At 29.8% G+C, this 17,614-nt stretch overlaps 1 protein-coding gene and 2 long non-coding RNA genes across 11 annotated transcripts in view; 1 reads left to right on the top strand and 2 right to left on the bottom strand.

The window, feature by feature from the left end:
- LOC143206535 (uncharacterized) overlaps window positions 1-17,614 on the bottom strand; it is a 553,256-nt gene that overhangs the window by 77,644 nt on the left and 457,998 nt on the right. The window lies entirely within an intron of this gene.
- LOC143206526 (cytochrome P450 9e2) overlaps window positions 1-17,614 on the bottom strand; it is a 42,688-nt gene that overhangs the window by 18,948 nt on the left and 6,126 nt on the right. For 7 of the 9 annotated variants that reach the window (XM_076419116.1, XM_076419120.1, XM_076419119.1 and 4 more), the window contains exons 2-6: window positions 5,698-5,916; window positions 5,313-5,642; window positions 4,264-4,429; window positions 2,726-2,942; window positions 1,127-1,369 (exon numbers count right to left, since the gene is read on the bottom strand). In XM_076419116.1, coding sequence (XP_076275231.1) covers window positions 1,127-1,369; window positions 2,726-2,942; window positions 4,264-4,429; window positions 5,313-5,642; window positions 5,698-5,897 — 1,156 coding nt within the window. In that variant the 5' untranslated portion in view covers window positions 5,898-5,916. Of the gene's footprint in view, window positions 1-1,126; window positions 1,370-2,725; window positions 2,943-4,263; window positions 4,430-5,312; window positions 5,643-5,697; window positions 5,917-10,462; window positions 10,564-17,614 lie in introns of those variants that run through there. The other 2 variants (XM_076419115.1, XM_076419112.1) reach the window with 1 other exon arrangement.
- Window positions 8,454-9,971, top strand: LOC143206533 (uncharacterized). The gene is made up of 5 exons (XR_013008445.1): window positions 8,454-8,593; window positions 8,654-8,831; window positions 8,887-8,949; window positions 9,553-9,703; window positions 9,763-9,971. It is a non-coding gene; the product is annotated as an uncharacterized LOC143206533 (long non-coding RNA).

Genomic DNA, 17,614 nt, shown 5'->3' with positions numbered 1-17,614 from the left:
CTTTTAACATTTTTTCACGTATTAGGAATTCAAAAAGGTTGCTGTTATGCAAGCGATTTAAAAAAAAAATTAGGGCTAAAAATTTGCCTTGCATATTCGAGCATGTTGCAAAATCAGTCGATAGAAATGCTTAAATATACAGTACCACTCCACGAACCGTATTCTATAGACATTCTTCCTTCTGAATATATATTTTTTGATAATGTTTTATAAAGAAGTATAGTTTGAATCAATTCTCAGATCCCTTCAAGAAAAAAAATCAGGACGGTTCATCTCTGAACCTAATTTTAAATTTAAAAATGAATTGTAGTTATAACCACATTATATTCACATAGATAGTTGTATCTACCTTCACACAGTTTATTGAGCATCCTTATTTATAAATCCATATATATACAAAACTTCCATATTAACATACATAAAAAGAAAGACAAAGAAATAATACCGCCAACCTAACAGGTGCAACCAAATATATATCCCAAAAAAACAGAGAAAATTAAAATATATAAGCCAACAAAATAATTATTAGTAAAGTAAAAAATGCTGCTAAATGCAACTCTAATGAAATGTGCTTATATTATATATATAAGTTTTAATATTATATAAGCAAATCACTAACAATTAAACACTATAAAAAAGTTTACTTTACAATAAATGGCTATGGAATTCGCAAATGTATTTAATTAAATAGTATATTTACTTAATCAATATATACTTACAATAAATAAATATGCAATAATAATAAAATGTTCAGCTTTACAGGTATCTTTTAGAATTTAAGAAATTGAAGTATTGCTTGTTGTATGCCCTCACATAAATTATGTTAAGAGGTACCAAAATTAAATAAGAACACTATAAAAAACAATATCATATATAACCTATTCTATTAGAAAACACGAACAAAGTAAAACTAACATAATTATAAAAAATAAAAAATCATCGAATTTCTATTTATATGAATATATAGTGCACCAAGAAATTATTAAATAACTTACAATTAATACCGAAATGATCAATTGACTTGAATGGATTTTGAACTAAAATAAACCCAAACCAAAGCCAAACCAAAGCAAAACACCGATAAGTGCAAAAAAAGCAGACCCATAAGCAAATAAAAATGGCTTACCAGACACAACCATGTCCATGTACTTCATCTTTAACAAAACCTCATATGTAATCTTGCCATTATTCTCCTCATAAGTTGTCCTAATTTCATCCCTCAATCTATCTTGTATGTCTTTATTAACTGCCAACTCGTACGAACCAAAGCACATGGCCGTTGAAATCGTGTCAAAGCCAGCGAAGAAAAAGATTAGAGCTTGTGAGGTGATATCGTCGTTTGTCAGGTTTTTAAGTTGGCGGAATTTAGCTGAAAAAAAAAATTAAAACAAATGTTCAATACCACATTATATTATCAAAAATATTTCTACTAATGTTAAATAAATACTTCTAGTTTCCGTAATAACTTGTAAAAATGTAAAAATCGCACAAAAGCCTTGTTCAAAACGAAATTATTTGTTAAATATCAATACCAATTCACCATATTTTAACTTAGTGCACCTAGTATGATAACATTTGAGCTTCCAGATAATATGCTTGTCCCTGTTTGATTACTGATAATTGAATCAAATGCAATGTATTATGTACTTCACTCTAATGAATTTCAATACAATGTTTAAATTTTTCTGATTTAAACTAACCCTTCTTTGCAAATTGCGTGCATATGTGCTAATATTTTTAACGTTGACTCAAACAGTTTCAAAAACACATATTCTAGGTTTAGACGAAATATCCACTGAATTAAAAGCTGGAGAAAGTATGGAAAATTTGAAAAAAGGTGAAAATGTACCTCGTGTTGCCATTGCATGTTTCTAAAGAACACGCCAAGAATTGTATATTGTATTGACGTCAGACGTCAGGCGTATTTGTTTTCAGCGACACTATATTTTCTTTTATATCCTCTATATATCCATCAGAAACTCAACCGCTACAAATGTATCAGTGCTGAAACGATTTACAGTACTTCATAAATCTGTCATAGCACAAAAATTAGATGACATGTGACGAACTCTGCTATGTTGGATTATGATCACATGAGCTTTATTTCATGAAGATCATTAATGGTAAATGCTCCTAAAATATAAAAGCTGAGAAGTCATATCGAATAAATACAGATACTATAGTGTCTTTAATGGAAACCAGGGAAGGGATTGAGAAATTCAACCCATCAAGCAAAATCATTGCAAGAAAATTTAGAAAAATGTGTAACGTTATAATTCCTAACTTTACTCTATATTCCATATCAAGAAAAGATACAAAATAAATATTATTTACACAATTGAGACTTGTTTTATTTATTGAAATAATTTTGAGGGTAATTTGTGAGGAATCAGCAATTTTTTGGCATTTCATTCGATTTATTGAGGAACTTGATAAATTGGTACTGGAAATCATAAGTGAGGTTAATTAAATTTTATAACGTGAATACTAGTTTTCCACTATCATGTCCGTTAGCTTTCAAATTTGTATTTTCTTACATTTCTTTCAGGATTGTTTAACTTAATTCATTTATTAATAAGCTGTTCTATATTTTAATCACGATTCCTATTATACGACTATAGCTGATTTTAAGTAGCAAACTTCATGGGCCTGTTATTCCTGCATATTCTAACGTTTTTGGGGAAGAATTATACCGCGAGGATGCGTATTCATCCAAATTACTTACTTATATCATGTGATTCCTGAGCAGTAGCAAATCCGGTATCTTGATTATCCTGAGCTGTATCGTTATCATCTTGTTTGATGCCTTTTCTGGCTTCCAATAACATGTTTATCATATCAGGACGAACAATACCCTGTTCTTCTCTGGTGTGGATGGTTTCATTTATGATAGTTCGGAAGAATTCCGAAGCCGATTTATCCAAAATGGATATTTTCAATTTCTGAAATTGACAAGAAGGAAATATTACTATATAATGAGACAAAAAGTTTGTTTGTCAATGTTTCTCTTGTATTTAATTAGTGTATTTGGTTAAAATTATTATTTATAGTGCTGAAGAATGAATGAAGAATGAAAATAAAAGTTTTTCGTTAGTTAAAAATCTATAAAAAATAAAAAATAAGAAATTAAAAAAAAATACGAAATATATATAGCGCACTTTGAATTGATGATTTCAATGCAGAAAGAAGAGGATAAGGAGCAACTTAACAGACGACGAATAAAGTCGAATACAAGAATTATTTTCGATAATACATGTTGTATTAAGCATAATATAATAGAAATAAGTATGGAAATTATTATTAGGTAGACATAGTAAATAATATCTTAGGATAGTATGGAATAGTCTCTTAAACTTGAAGTAAAATATAAAACAAGTATCGAAAATAAAATAGCTTCTGGATTTAATATAATCATTGGAGAATTAAATCAACTTCAAATGTTCTATAAAAAATCTATAATAAAAGCTAAATATTTTATCAATAGTTCTTTTAAGCTGAAATTTATGAGATATGTAGTCAAGTGATTTCGTCAAAAGGTTTTATGTTTCATATTATATCTTCACTACCTTTTATTTTAAACTATTTTAATCTGACAATCCATCAAGTAGGAAAATTACTGACGAAAATAATTAGAAAACAATAAAGTCTACTCATTGATATATTCTGTAAAAAACTTTTATAATTATATTTATAAAGTTGAACAATATAAACATATAAATGTAGCTTCCACTTAAATGGGTCCAAATTTTACATAAACCGTGCATATTCGAAAGACACTTCAGAGAAAAACAGAAATAAACGTATGTTGATCTAGTATCTTAGAAGCTATTTTATACCTGTCATTTAACTGTGGTATACAGTTAAAACACGGCACACTAGCTACTACATTTGCGAATTCTACCGTTTTTCTACCTATAATGCAATTTTAGTATTACTTTTAGTATTAATTATTTATTTTAGTAGTACCAACTGGCCTTAGAGTAGCGACACAAAAATTGCAAATACTTATTGCCTCTAAAATATTGTTGAACAAAAAATATGGAGAATCCAATGAGAGGAAACAAAATCTTACTGTACAATATAGTAATAAATATAAGTATAATAAATAAATACTAAGTACAATAAATAAGAAACATCGACATTCCATACAGAAAATATTAGTAACATAGAAAATAGAACGATTATTAATATAATCTAAACAAGACTCAAGAGTCAAATAAGATTATATTAACACATATTTATTTGTCGATAAATAAAACATACCTTGTAAAGCGATGGTATTAGAAAATAACCAAAAAATTTCAGACTGGTCAGAATTCCGGAGAAATTCGTCATTTTTTTGCCCATCATGTAGAAAGTATTCTCTGGCTGGGTCAATGAATCAACCTTGATGCCAAAGGCAGTGGTTGCAATAACATCATTAGTATATCTGAAAGAGGACAATAAGAATATAATCACACGAGGAATTACATATTTTCAGTTTGTAAATCAGCAAACCGAGACATTATATTTACTAGAATACAAAATACAAGTTATATCTATTAGAAATAATAAAACCGTAATTTAAAATTAATAACCAAAATTAACTTTTAATTTTTAATTTATAGTAATTAATTTTAATTAATTTTTTCAATATTTATATGTATAAGGTATGTATTATACTTTAAACAAATATATATTTTACAATAGTTTACCACCAGAAAAATCAGTAACAATTTCAAATACAGCACATAAAATATTAAAATCGACAATTTGTTTAAATTAATCTATAGTATTTTTTTCTATAAATCCACTTATTGAATGACGTATAACCTCATATAAAATGCTCGAAATTAATATTTTACAATGACTATACACAGCATGACTACCAGCACAATTATTTTTCTATGTTACTAGGTTAGAGCTATATGCCTTATTTTGCATTGAAATAGCTGCAGGGCTACAACAGTGATGATACGAACAAATCATCCTTTAAAGCTCTTATCGTGCTTGTCTATGGCCTAATATAATCCTATGCACCATTTCTAAGTTATCCTCAAGCATGGATAATGTTTTCAATATTAATTTTTTTGCAGTTGTTTAAATAATGGTCATTTACAAACTAAATTAACTAAGAGCCATCAATTTTAAATAGTATCCAAAGAATAATTTTAAGAAAAAATTCTTTAAAAACTTGTAGTATACGTACTATCATCCTACCGTTTAACGTAGGCTCTAAACCACTGCTCTTGGTCCTAAATTACGTTTTTGACAACATACTTCTAGTATAATGAAATGTACTTGGAAAAATTTAAATATTCTTTAAAACTCACCTCGTATAAGTATCTTTCATTTCCAATTCGATTAGATCTTCATTTTTGTCCAAGAAATACTGAACGAAATTATCAGCAGCCTCGTTCATCAAATTGAACATGGTCTTCATCTTACTACCGGTAAAAGAACCACTCAACGTTGCTCTCATCTCCCTCCATTTCTGCCCTTTCAAAGAGAACAAATTCCTGCCCCACAATGGATCAGCATCGGGATCAACAAAACTTCGGTGATCAGTGAAGTGATCGAAATCCTTGACGGTGATTTGCTTAATCAGTTCGGGGTCACGCAGAACTAAGGTGGGCGTGTAAAACTGGTAAAAACCAGAGTACCTGCAAGAAATAAACTGAAAAGTATTAAAATTTAATCAAGAACTGTAGAATTTACCTGCTGGTAGGATGCATATTGTAGACCCATTGGACGAATTCGCTGAAGCTTTGTCTCCTGAAGATAGTCACCCAGCTATCGCCGAAAAACACCCATGGCTTTGATTGTTTGACACCCCGATCTGACCAATAGTGCAGAGGTTTAACAAAGACGTACCACATGAGGGCAGCAAGCACTGCTGCCAATATGATCCAAATCATATTAATGTGAACTATGACACTGAAAAGGAAGTAAATAGAATTAAACAAATTAAGTCAAACTTATATATAAGAGAATATTGAATAAGAATTAAAATGTTTTCTTATTGAATTATCATAGTAAAAACCTTCTTAGCTGGTCATGTAAACTTCAAGAGTTTTTTTACCCAAATTGATACATTTCGACGAAATCTTTGAATAATATCCAAATATTTTTTTATTTGCCATTTTATCTTTTGGAAGAATTTCAAATATACAATACCGTAATAATATAAATAAACAGACAACATAATCTTGATTTTGATCGACTTTGACGTTTTTTTTTTCGATATCGGATCCATTTCAAAGTGTTTTGATTGATTTACATATCAAATTCGTGTGCCCATGTCTTAATTAAAATTAAAATGCGATTTGTGAATGTGGTGTTCGAAATTAACTTTTTCCAGCATATCTTCAGCAACCTCTACAAGGTTGAATTTCTGAGGAAGATTGTCACATATCTGTAGTATTCGAGGAATAACGTTTGATGCTCTAGACAAAAGCTTAAAATGCAGCAGCAACTAGTTCTCTCAAACTTAAGTGGCCATTTTCAATAACTTTAAAAAGGGTAAAATATGGTTCCGGATAAAATATCCCCTGAAATAACAAGTTTTCTCCGCAATAATTTTTAGTTTGACTGGGAGTCACTCAAAGTTGCTATTTTCAATAAATTTACCGAACAGAACTTAATTGACTCTCACTATTGACTAATTATATCAAGTACTCAAAGAAGGCTGGTTCTGCTGTGCAATTAGGGGGGCATGAATGAGATGCTTCATTTGTACAAACTCGATAACATTCATTTGTACTTAACGACACACAACACAACAACTTTCGCTTAAGTGTGAACATACATTTTTTCAATGCGTTGAAAATGTTTAGATTCATCAGTAAATTATATTTAGAATTTTTTTTACTTATATCAACGGTGTCAAGGAGTGTGGAGCTAATGTTAACCATACCCCATTAATTTTAACATGAATACTGGGTTCTACGTTTTAAAAAGTATAATTTTGACACCGAACACCTGCTCCTGCATTTTGCATTACTAAAAAAAATTAAGACGAGATTTAGAAGGCATTACTCGATGAAACCATCAATGGGAATTGCTTCAACTACAATTGATGCGTTTAACTAACCACATGAATAATGGGAAAAGAGCGGCTATGGCTGAACAATACCGATTTTTTACAATAAATCTTGAAATAACAGAAGACCTTTAAAACTAATTTGTAGGCCTATACAATTCTAAATATAAATTAATTGTGAAAGATAACATGTAAAAAAAATTATCAAATGTTTTTGTTAGGCTCATTTTTCAACTGTCAGTATCTAATAAATTACAAAAATATAATCAAATGACAATATGTAATGTAATTATTGCACAATATTATTGAAGCTTATTTTCAAAAACCGATTCAATCGTTAAAGAAAACATTTTATTACATTATATAAAAAAAAATTTAAATTATTTTTAGAAAGTCACCAAAACTGTTACTCAGTAATGAAGAAAAGACACTATTTTTGAGAGGTATAAATTTTGTTACACATCACCTATTCGTTTACTGTAGGGCAAACATTCAATAACTTTTTAACATTTAATTTATAAAAATTATAAAAACATCATCTCTATATAATACTATATACCATATAATATATAGGAATAATAATCACTAATGATGAAATATTAACACTTCAAGTGAGGCTTTAAATGAGTTGAAATAATTTTCTACTCTATTTTACGACTATAAATGAGGTTTAGAACTTCCAGGATAATCGCGAATCAAAATAAAGAGACTGAACATGTAAATCTGACTCTAAGATTTAAGTCAGTTCGTACTCAAAAATTATCTAAAGAAAGTATGCGCGTCATATGTTTAAGATGTAAAAGAAATTTTGGTAGTAGATTAACTACATACTAATAAAACCATAAACTCGAGATTATTGAAATCGTTTAAAATAAATACTAAAATTAGTAAATCAGTAAACTGTTTGTTTGATACATTAGGCCATGATATACACACTAAAATTTGTTAAACTTTAAAGATCCAACTAGCAACCTCACAATACAATGATATGACTAAAATAGCTTTCCTACCACCCAAAGTCTATGTAGTCTATTCGTTTTTTAGTAATGCATCATGAATATTTGTGACGTCGAAATATTGCAATGTTGCCGAATTAACTCTGAGTTTTAGTTCAGTTTAGCTTTGACATAAAAAAAATTCTAATCTAAATAAAATAATTGAACAAAAATATTATTAAATATAATTTATTTTAAAATTATAGCAAATCTAAAAACTACAGTTAATTATACAGCAACAATAATTTATAGGTAAGAGTTAAAATTTCTTATCACTATTACTTTTAAGAATTGCTCATATATCTGACAGCCGGTCGCCGCCTGGTTGATAGATGTACCCTAAATTATTCAAAATATTAGTTATAATTACTACAGGTTATAAACCGGCAAGCGTTATTTTAGCCGTTTGATTATTTTGATAAGTTATAATAGTTGATAAGTTATATTTAAGTTGCAGCGTAATATATCATATTACTTTGTTTGAAAATGACGAAAACAATAAATATTGTTAATAGGTTATTTCGAAAAGGAACGAGATAATGGAAGCCCCCTTTTGCTGGTAAATTCCGTTAGAGAGGTAATTATTGATGCTATTAAATAATATAAATCTCTACAATTTTATTGAAAATGTTTTTAGCGGGTTGCTGCCGGGCTAAATTTTACTGTGAGTACTGTGAATAACATCGCTTACAAAATGAAAAATAATAAGTTAGATTCACCCAAGAAAACCCGTCTACATACAAAGTGGGTGACGAATCTTGACGATCTTGATATTGGCTCTATTCAACACCAAATATACGAAATGTATAAGAAGAGTAAGTACACAAACTATTTTATCGATATAACCATAATTTAACAAAATTATTTTAGAGAAAATTGTCTGTCTGAAAAGTATACATAAAAAAATTAGGGACATGCAGCTCTTTGAGCGATGTAAGACATCCTTTTATACACTCTTACAGGGCATAGGGTTTAAATGGTGTAAAGATAACCCACGAAGAGGTTTAATATAACTTCCAGACATAAAAATAATTAAATTTTTAAAGGCATAAAATAAGACCAAGTAAGATAAACTATTTGAATTTGTGTATATTGATGAAACCTAGATATTTCAAAATGGTTCATTGTGGCACTCTTGGCAAGACGGTAACAAAAAAAGTGTAGACAACAAAAATTGATGGAAAAACATAACACCTTGGGTTTGGATGTACTCAATTAGATATACAGAAGTAATTGATAAATGGTGGAATTGTGAACATGTTTCAGACTGATTCGAAATTAACAGTTTAGTGATTGAATTGGACAATGAGTGGGAAAGTGAAAGTGACTGAAGGAAACTTTCAGGATATGTGATAATGCTGTGCAATGCTAGAAGTTCCTGAGACAGAGTGATGAGAGTCAATTAATTGAAAATAACTGTAGAAAATGGTATTGTAGGGCGTGAAAGATTTGTGTGTACAGATATGATTGTAATTGTTAAACATGAGCATTAGGTTACAACATATGAGGAGAGAATGAATATTAACTGTTTTGTAGATATGGTAAATGCGTTAGGCAGAATTGTGTGATTAATTTTATGAAGAATGGTGTACACAAATAGTAGCAGAAGAAATAAAATATACAGTGATACCAAGATGACTTGACAAGTAAACAAACCATTGACGAAAACAAGAATTAAACGAAAAAAGTAAATATGTTTTCGAATGAATGAAAAATACATTTCTGAGATATACAATTGTTAATTAGGTGGGTTAAGCCTCCAGGGGGATACCACTGCATAAAAAAACGCGTCTAGAAACTCTACCTCATGGATGGCGTGGAAAAGAGTTAGATGTAAATAAAACAAATCTAACCTACAAACTATTGTAGCTGTGTCTTCAATTGTAGTTTTAAGTCGTTCGATAATATATGTATTAGATTTACTACAATGTTAAAATAAATTATATTTCATAATATTTTTGTTCAATTACTTTATTTAGATTAGAATTTTTTCTATGTCAAAGCCAAACTGAACTAAAACTCGGAGGTTAATTCGGCAACATTACAATATTTCGACGTCACAAATATCTATGATGCATTACTAAAAAAGCTTTGAATAGACTATAGTTACTTTATTTGTTGTACAACATATCCTCCAAAATAAAAATGAACTTCAATTGTAAATGTGTATTTATAACAAAAACTTATTGCAACTGACTTATTATCTAGAAAACCCTACCATGGTATTGGATATTTACAACATGCCTTGAAGATCGATCGACTTAAATTAAACGACTAAGTCAGTTTCATTATCTTCATTATCGTTCATTATAGTTATTCATTCATTATCGTAATTCACAAACAGAAAAAACAAAAAATAATCGATCGAGCAGTGACACCGGCCTCCTAAATTTTTTTATCGGCGTTATAAAATTAATAAATCATTTGGTTATCTTAAATAACAAACCTGGTAAAAGGATTATTTCATTTCAATTTCACATAAAAAATTGTCGAAAATACAGATAAAACAAACTTATATATACTATACTTATAAGTTATATGGCTATAGATTTAATAACATAAATCATTCTACTCTAAATTATGTTTACATAGTTCAAAGTAATCTGAGATAAATTTGTACAAAACACTTTTATCGCTGTATTATTTGGATTTTAACAATATCATTTAATTATAGTGTTTCGGTTCTTCAATGTCAAATCTTTCTATACAAATATAATCAGTTGTAAACAGCAATTATTTTGCAATGCTTGAATTATTTTGAATATCGGTTTAAATTCGATTCGGCCAAAACAAGATCTAACAAATAATTTGTAACTTAAACTTATATTTTATTATCTCTTTAAGAACCATAATTAACTTATTTTCAGGGATGTATATTTTATTTTAATTAAATATCAATGTTGAGTAGTAATATATTGGTTAATAACACTAAAAGGTGAGAACAATATCCTGAATTAACTATTTTGTCAGTTAAAGAACACTTAGATTTTTACTTAGTTTCTTAGATATTTATGATTTTTGGACACTCCTTTAAGCCACTAAAAGTGGCACTGGGATGTTTCATGTCCTATATCTATCTTTGCCTTTTTTTACTTTAATTTCAAATTTTATTTAATTTGAACCTGGAAAAAATTATAAAACTTAATCTAAAAGCTAGGTATTCTTATATTATTCTTATGAATTATGAAGTATTAAAATTTTAATTCTACTCCTGACGAAATTAGTGTGTTGCTACAGGAACTTATTGAACAATTTAAGATTATGAATCGATATCTAAAAAAAATATTTAATGTTTTTATTTTAGATAATGCGACTTTGAGATAATATTTTATTTGTTCAACAGTATAAATATTTTATCTTGTAAAAACTTTTGAAAAGTTTCCTTCTTTGTAAATTAGTAATTATAACTTTCAATAAAAATTTACTTCACATATTTGGAAACATTAAATCACAAAATACAGTATTGTGTATAACATAGGTACTGATGACGAATCACGGATATAGGTCTACGAAAAAAGAACAATATCCAACAAACAAAAGTAGTTCGTGGACCTCAATTTTGAATGGTGTGCCAGCCAAAATCTTCGGAATAACTCGGAAATAGTCCAAGAAACGAATCATTCTCCAAAAGGAAGGATTAACAACAATTGGATTTTCGACCGGCTAGAATATTGAGATGATTGACACTGATTTGGTAATCATTGACTATTTTTGATTCAACAAGTTGCTTCCATTAGAATTGAATAAGGATAAAACGAAAATATTTTGAAACACAATAAATATAATTTCGTATATGAATAGATTATTATCCGTGCATCCAACAAAATCCATAAACATGACTAGCAATCCTCGTATATTTACAATCTAATAATTCACAGTTACTTTAAGAGTAAATAATATTTATCAATAAGTGTGGGAACATATCAAGATCAAGAAAACATAATCATCTATACAAGTAGGCACCCACTTGTATTTATCGGACCGATTGTAATATTTTTTCACTACCTACATAGATTTTAGTCTACTGCAAAATCCTAAACTGAATTTAGTTCGTACAAGTCCGATATGTACGTATAACATCTCATTTAAAATAGAGATAATAACTAATCCATATATTAGTCGGCTTAATATGGGTTGCAAATTCGTAAAATCCAATAAAAATAAATGTGCTCAAATCAAGCAACCAGGTATAACCGTCAGATAGCTGACACAAAATATATAAACGAATACTTATACTACTTTCATTGGACCTGGTCGACGTGCTGTCAGCTCCAACTGTTATACGATAGATTATTCGTATATTATGTTGCACGTAAACCGACCAAGGGCGTATAATGTGGATGTTTAAAATCTGACAACGTTGTGCCGCAAAATTCCGGCCAAATAAGTTCAAGTCTTAAGGCAAAACACTACCTTTTGTATTTAAAATGAGTAAGTTGAAAAGTTATTATACCATGTTATTTAATTTTAAGCCATATTCTTTATGATTTTGTATTCTTTTTATTGTTCCAGTATTATTGGAGCTATTAAAGAGTTGAGATAAAAATATATTAAGAATATAAAGTTACATCTTACAATTTTGTAGGAATATCAAGTTTCACTACGCAAGTTACAGCTGCGAAAGAAAAACATGACATACAAAAATTTCATCCTAATATACGGTGATAAAGTCTAGAATTACAAATATCATTTGTTCTGTGTTCTCAAGATATTTAGATTTTAGCAAGCAGCATTTTCAGATTAACAGTATTAATCAATCTATTTTAAAATTTAAGATGTCAACGAATTTAATATATGGAAAACAGAATAGCTGAGAAAAAGTATACTTGCTTTAGAACTGATAATAATCGATACAGTTCTAGAGACATAGTACATAATCGTGCTAGGGGTATTTATAAAGTTACTGAGATTTTTCTGTAAATTTTATTGGTGTTGATTCCCTAACTTCAGGTTTTATGAGTAAATGTCTTTAGTAATAAAGCACTGCGTGAAAATTGCATGTAAAAAAATTATATTTGTACATCAATGAGTTAAAATGAATTTTGCAAAGAATACTAAAGATTCGTTGTAGATGAATTTAATCAGATGTGTAATACAACAAAGTTGAAAGCAAAGAGGGAAACTAGAAATGACGTACCCGAAGAAGACTGAAGTAAATAAATTTGCTTACAGAAAGGGCTTTGATAAACTAGTAAAAGAACATAAAATAGACAATACACATTGCCTTGAAAGTAAAAGACTGCAATTTTATCCGATTATAAGTAAATTGCTCTTTTATCAAATAAGCCATGGTATTGTAGCGACCTTGAGGCATGTCGAATTTTACATCGTGGAATAACGGTCAATAAAGTACCCAGAAATATAATCCCAGATGTTGAACACGGGCGGGGTGCCAGCAGCGCCAACTAGAACACGATAACGAATAGCTGGCAACCCCGAGACGTTTATCTGGGATGTTATTGAAGGGTATTTCGATCATTCAGTAACCGACCGTCGTTTGGTTTAGACGTGCCACCATCGAATGCCCAAGCCTCGTCACCAGGTAACACCGCTGCCATCCGTTTTATCTATTTTGTATTTTCTACATTTATTATAGTGCCAATAAATAACGGTCACATAATGTAAACACCACTGTCTCATTTCGTTTTACCTCCATTCACCGAGCCCATGTCATATAGCCTAAAGTATAATTGTTTTGAATGAAAATCTTTATGCAGTAAAATATGAAGAATTATAATAGGTTACTTGAATTAGTTTTAATACTTTTATACAATTCAACGGGATTATGCAATAATATATATTTTTTATCTTTTTATATTGCTTGATAAACATGGTTGCTTAAAAGCTAATAATTCATATCATGCTGGTTATAAAGTTGTTTTAATATACCTTTATTAAGTGTAGCTACGGTTTGAATTATTATTCAATATATATATAATTAAAAAATAAAGTAAAGAATATTTATCATTTTTACTTATATTGTTGTATTTGGTGTTCTGAAATCCCTACAGTTTTAAAAATGATTTTAATTATATAACTTTTGTCATAATTTTTGTGCTTTATTATTTTACACTTATTAATATTTTGTTATGGGGATTTGGAGAAATTATTATATAAAAATATTTAACTCACCTATATTCCAGAAAAATAATGTTAACAAGCATGTTTGTAACAGTTCAATTGAAAACTAATGCTACTAAAATTAAATCCATATGTTTTTTAGTTAGCCCTAACCCTCAAAAGATGCGTGTGTAAATTTGATAGCTGTCGGATCATTAGCTTGTGAATTACAGCATTTTGAGTGAAGCAACTTTTGTTATTGTGAAAAAATGGATAAAAACGGATTTCGCATGTTGATAAAATATTGCTTTACAAGGGAAAAATACAGTTGAAGCAAAAACTTGGCTTGATGGCCAGTTTCCGAACACTGCCCCATGAAAATCAACCATCAAGGATTGGTATGTTTAGTTGAGACGTGGTGAAATGAGCACCGAAGACGGTGAACGCAGTGGACGCCCAAAAGAGGTTGTTACCGATGAAAACATTAAAAAAATCCACATAATGTTTTGAATGACCGTAAATTGAAATTAAATGAAATAGCCGACACTCTAAACATATCAACTGAACATGTACATCATATCATTCACAAATTTTTGGGTATGAGAAAGCTCTGTGCAAAATAGGTGTCGCTCGAGCTCATTTTTGACCAAAAACAACGAGTTGATGATTCAACCGTAATTAACCGAGTTAATCAACCGTAATAAATACGAGTTTTGCGTCAATATGTGACAATGGATGAAACATGGCTCCATGATTTCACTCCGAAGTACAATCGACAGTTATCCGAGTCCACTGCACACGATGAACCCGCTCCAAAGTGTGGGCAAAACGCAACCATCGGCTGGCAAGGTTATGGCATCTGATGGGATGCGCATGGAATAATTTTCATTAACTACCTTGAAAAGGGAAGGACCATCAACAGCAATTACGAATCGCGAAAAAAGTCAGTCCAAATGATGGCAAAAATCCATGGATTGGGCTTTAAATTGCTTCCTCATCCACCGTATTCTCCAGATCTGGCCTCAGCGACTAATTTTTGTCGAATGAAAAGGTGATCGCCGAAACTGAGGCCTATTTTGAAGGAAAAGACAAATCGTACTACAGAAATGGCATTGAAAAGTTAGAGGATCGCTATAATCAGTGTATCACCCTTGAAGGGAATTATATTGAATAAAAATAACTAATTTTGCCAAAAATATGTGTTTTATTATGGTAGGCAAAATTCAATTGAACTGTTATATAATAATCAGTAATAGTATATATTTTAATCAATTCTCTTACAACAATAAATAATATAATTAACTATAATAATAATATAACTAACTTAATATAGTATGGTCGAATTCGGACCACTGGGTGATCGCTAGTTTTCATTAATTCCATACGTTCAACGCACGTCCAATACATCAAGTGCGCAAATACCATATATCTTATGTTGTCTATTCCGATATGTATTTGTTTACGACTTTTAAATCACCACGATAACAACATGTGTAATGCTAATCTAAGTATATAGTTAATTTTCAAGCGATATTTTTAGTGAATAGAAAACATTGCTTTCTGAAATTGAAGAATAAGCTTCTAAATATTGAGATTCATCATAACAGAAATGTAATTATCAGAAAAACAACGCAGTTAGTAAAATAGAAAAATAATAGTCAACGATTAAGGTCAAGTTTTAATGCCTTATAATTTAGAATAAATTACAATAATTTGAAATCGCTTCATTCATTTTTTTGTTTATATTTTTTATGATTTTTATTGATCAGTCAATGTTAATAATTATTAAGTCTTTTAAACTGATAAATAATTTGCAACTTTGCTACAAACACATCATAACATATCATTCAATAATAGCCTAACAATTATTATATTTGACGTCACGTTCTAACCTTCTTAAACCTAACCTAATAGTCATAGCTTCTAGTATCTGGCGTTAATTTAAAAAGTTACAGAGGATTCAGTGTATACTCAGTGTAGTGTCTTCACCATATAGTTCTTGTCTGGCCTTCAATGAGTACTTTCTACTTGTGGGCCTCAAAGCATGCATACGACATACATATTACACTTAGTTACTATATACTTATTATCTAACTATCTAGTAATGTTTCCTTTATATTGCTTTAATGTCCATATTTGAGACCTAAACTTAATCAATATTTGATGGTGCCCTCCACATAGTTCTAAACACGATAGAGTCTTCATAAAAAATTATATTAGTTGTCAAGCAATTATAGTACTTCGACGTTTTTATCATCACACAATATTTCGTGAGGCTTTTTCGCAATCCTTCTAATTTCTTCGTTGGCCGTTGATACCTTTAAAACTTTGCGGATGTCCTCATTTCTAATGCACTGTAGGCTGTTAACAAGGCTGCGGAGAACTTTTGGTAAGTTTTTTAAGCCTTATTCAAAAATCTGCTTGTTTCTTTTTAACATGATACATATAAAAGTGATTGCCAAAGTTGAAATCCATTTTAAAAGCAAATATAACAATTCTGATAGTACATTTTTCGTTTATATTTCCTTCCTCTTTGATCTTTAGGGAAACCTAAACTTTTGATACATTTTTTTAGCCGCGGGTTCGAATCCTGCTGGGGCATGGTCGTAAATTTATGTTTGTGATTGTTTAAAATTTGTGAATATTCTAGGCAAGAGTGTAAAATCCGACAAGGAAAATGATCCCAGTCACGCCAGTAACCAGGCTGGGTAAGACCGGATGTCTTCTGGGATGATTTCTAAAGTTGGTCACTCGCCAATCGGTAGACTTAATGCTGAGGACCGTGGTTCGGAGCCCACTTTAAACATTAGGTCCAGTTCAGATAAACCCATAGTTGGTAAAAGGAGACTTTAAAATATATATTAAAAAATTATTTTTTTTATAGTAAATTATTGTGAAAAAAGTGAAACTATAACTGACCATGAACTTATTCTCACATAATTGCCAGTATGAAAAAATATACCAACAGAAATAAATTCAATTTTTAGTTATTACAGTAAATGGATACGTAAAATATAGAACGAATATGTCGTAATAGAAAAATAGCCATGAGACAAACAAATTAAATAATCAGATAAATAACACACTGCGGTCAACGATCAAGGCTGAATCTTACTTTTGTTTTGAAACCAATTATAGTGATTGGTATGGACTAAACACTGCAACGGAACATTATTTTAGGGTACCTATTCCACAACGGACAAACTAATCAGCAACATTTAACATAATTAAAATTCAATGTTTAAGTTGATGAATTAAAACATATATCATATCTTTTAATTTTCTGTATCTTTTTACTTCAGCAATACGTTGGTTATCTGCGATTAAAGTAATCATATCTAAAAGAAAATGTTTGCAATCAAGCTGCATCGCAAAAATACTGCAGTTTGTACAATCACTTAGCACTCTCTGTGGAGAAATCGAGAAATGCAGAAGGTCGTTGCCTTATTAAACAACATTTCATAGAAGTATGTCGCTTTATCGAAGCGACCCGAATCGTTATCCGAATTATCGTTACCCGAATAATACACAAGTATAT

Source organism: Rhynchophorus ferrugineus, unplaced genomic scaffold (genome assembly GCF_030347505.1).
Source record: "Rhynchophorus ferrugineus isolate W39M unplaced genomic scaffold, kcgeb_rfMv2 rfM1, whole genome shotgun sequence".
NCBI lineage: Eukaryota > Metazoa > Arthropoda > Insecta > Coleoptera > Curculionidae > Rhynchophorus > Rhynchophorus ferrugineus.
The sequence above is the reverse complement of the archived record's forward strand: the minus strand, read 5'-3'. Positions and strand labels throughout refer to the sequence as shown.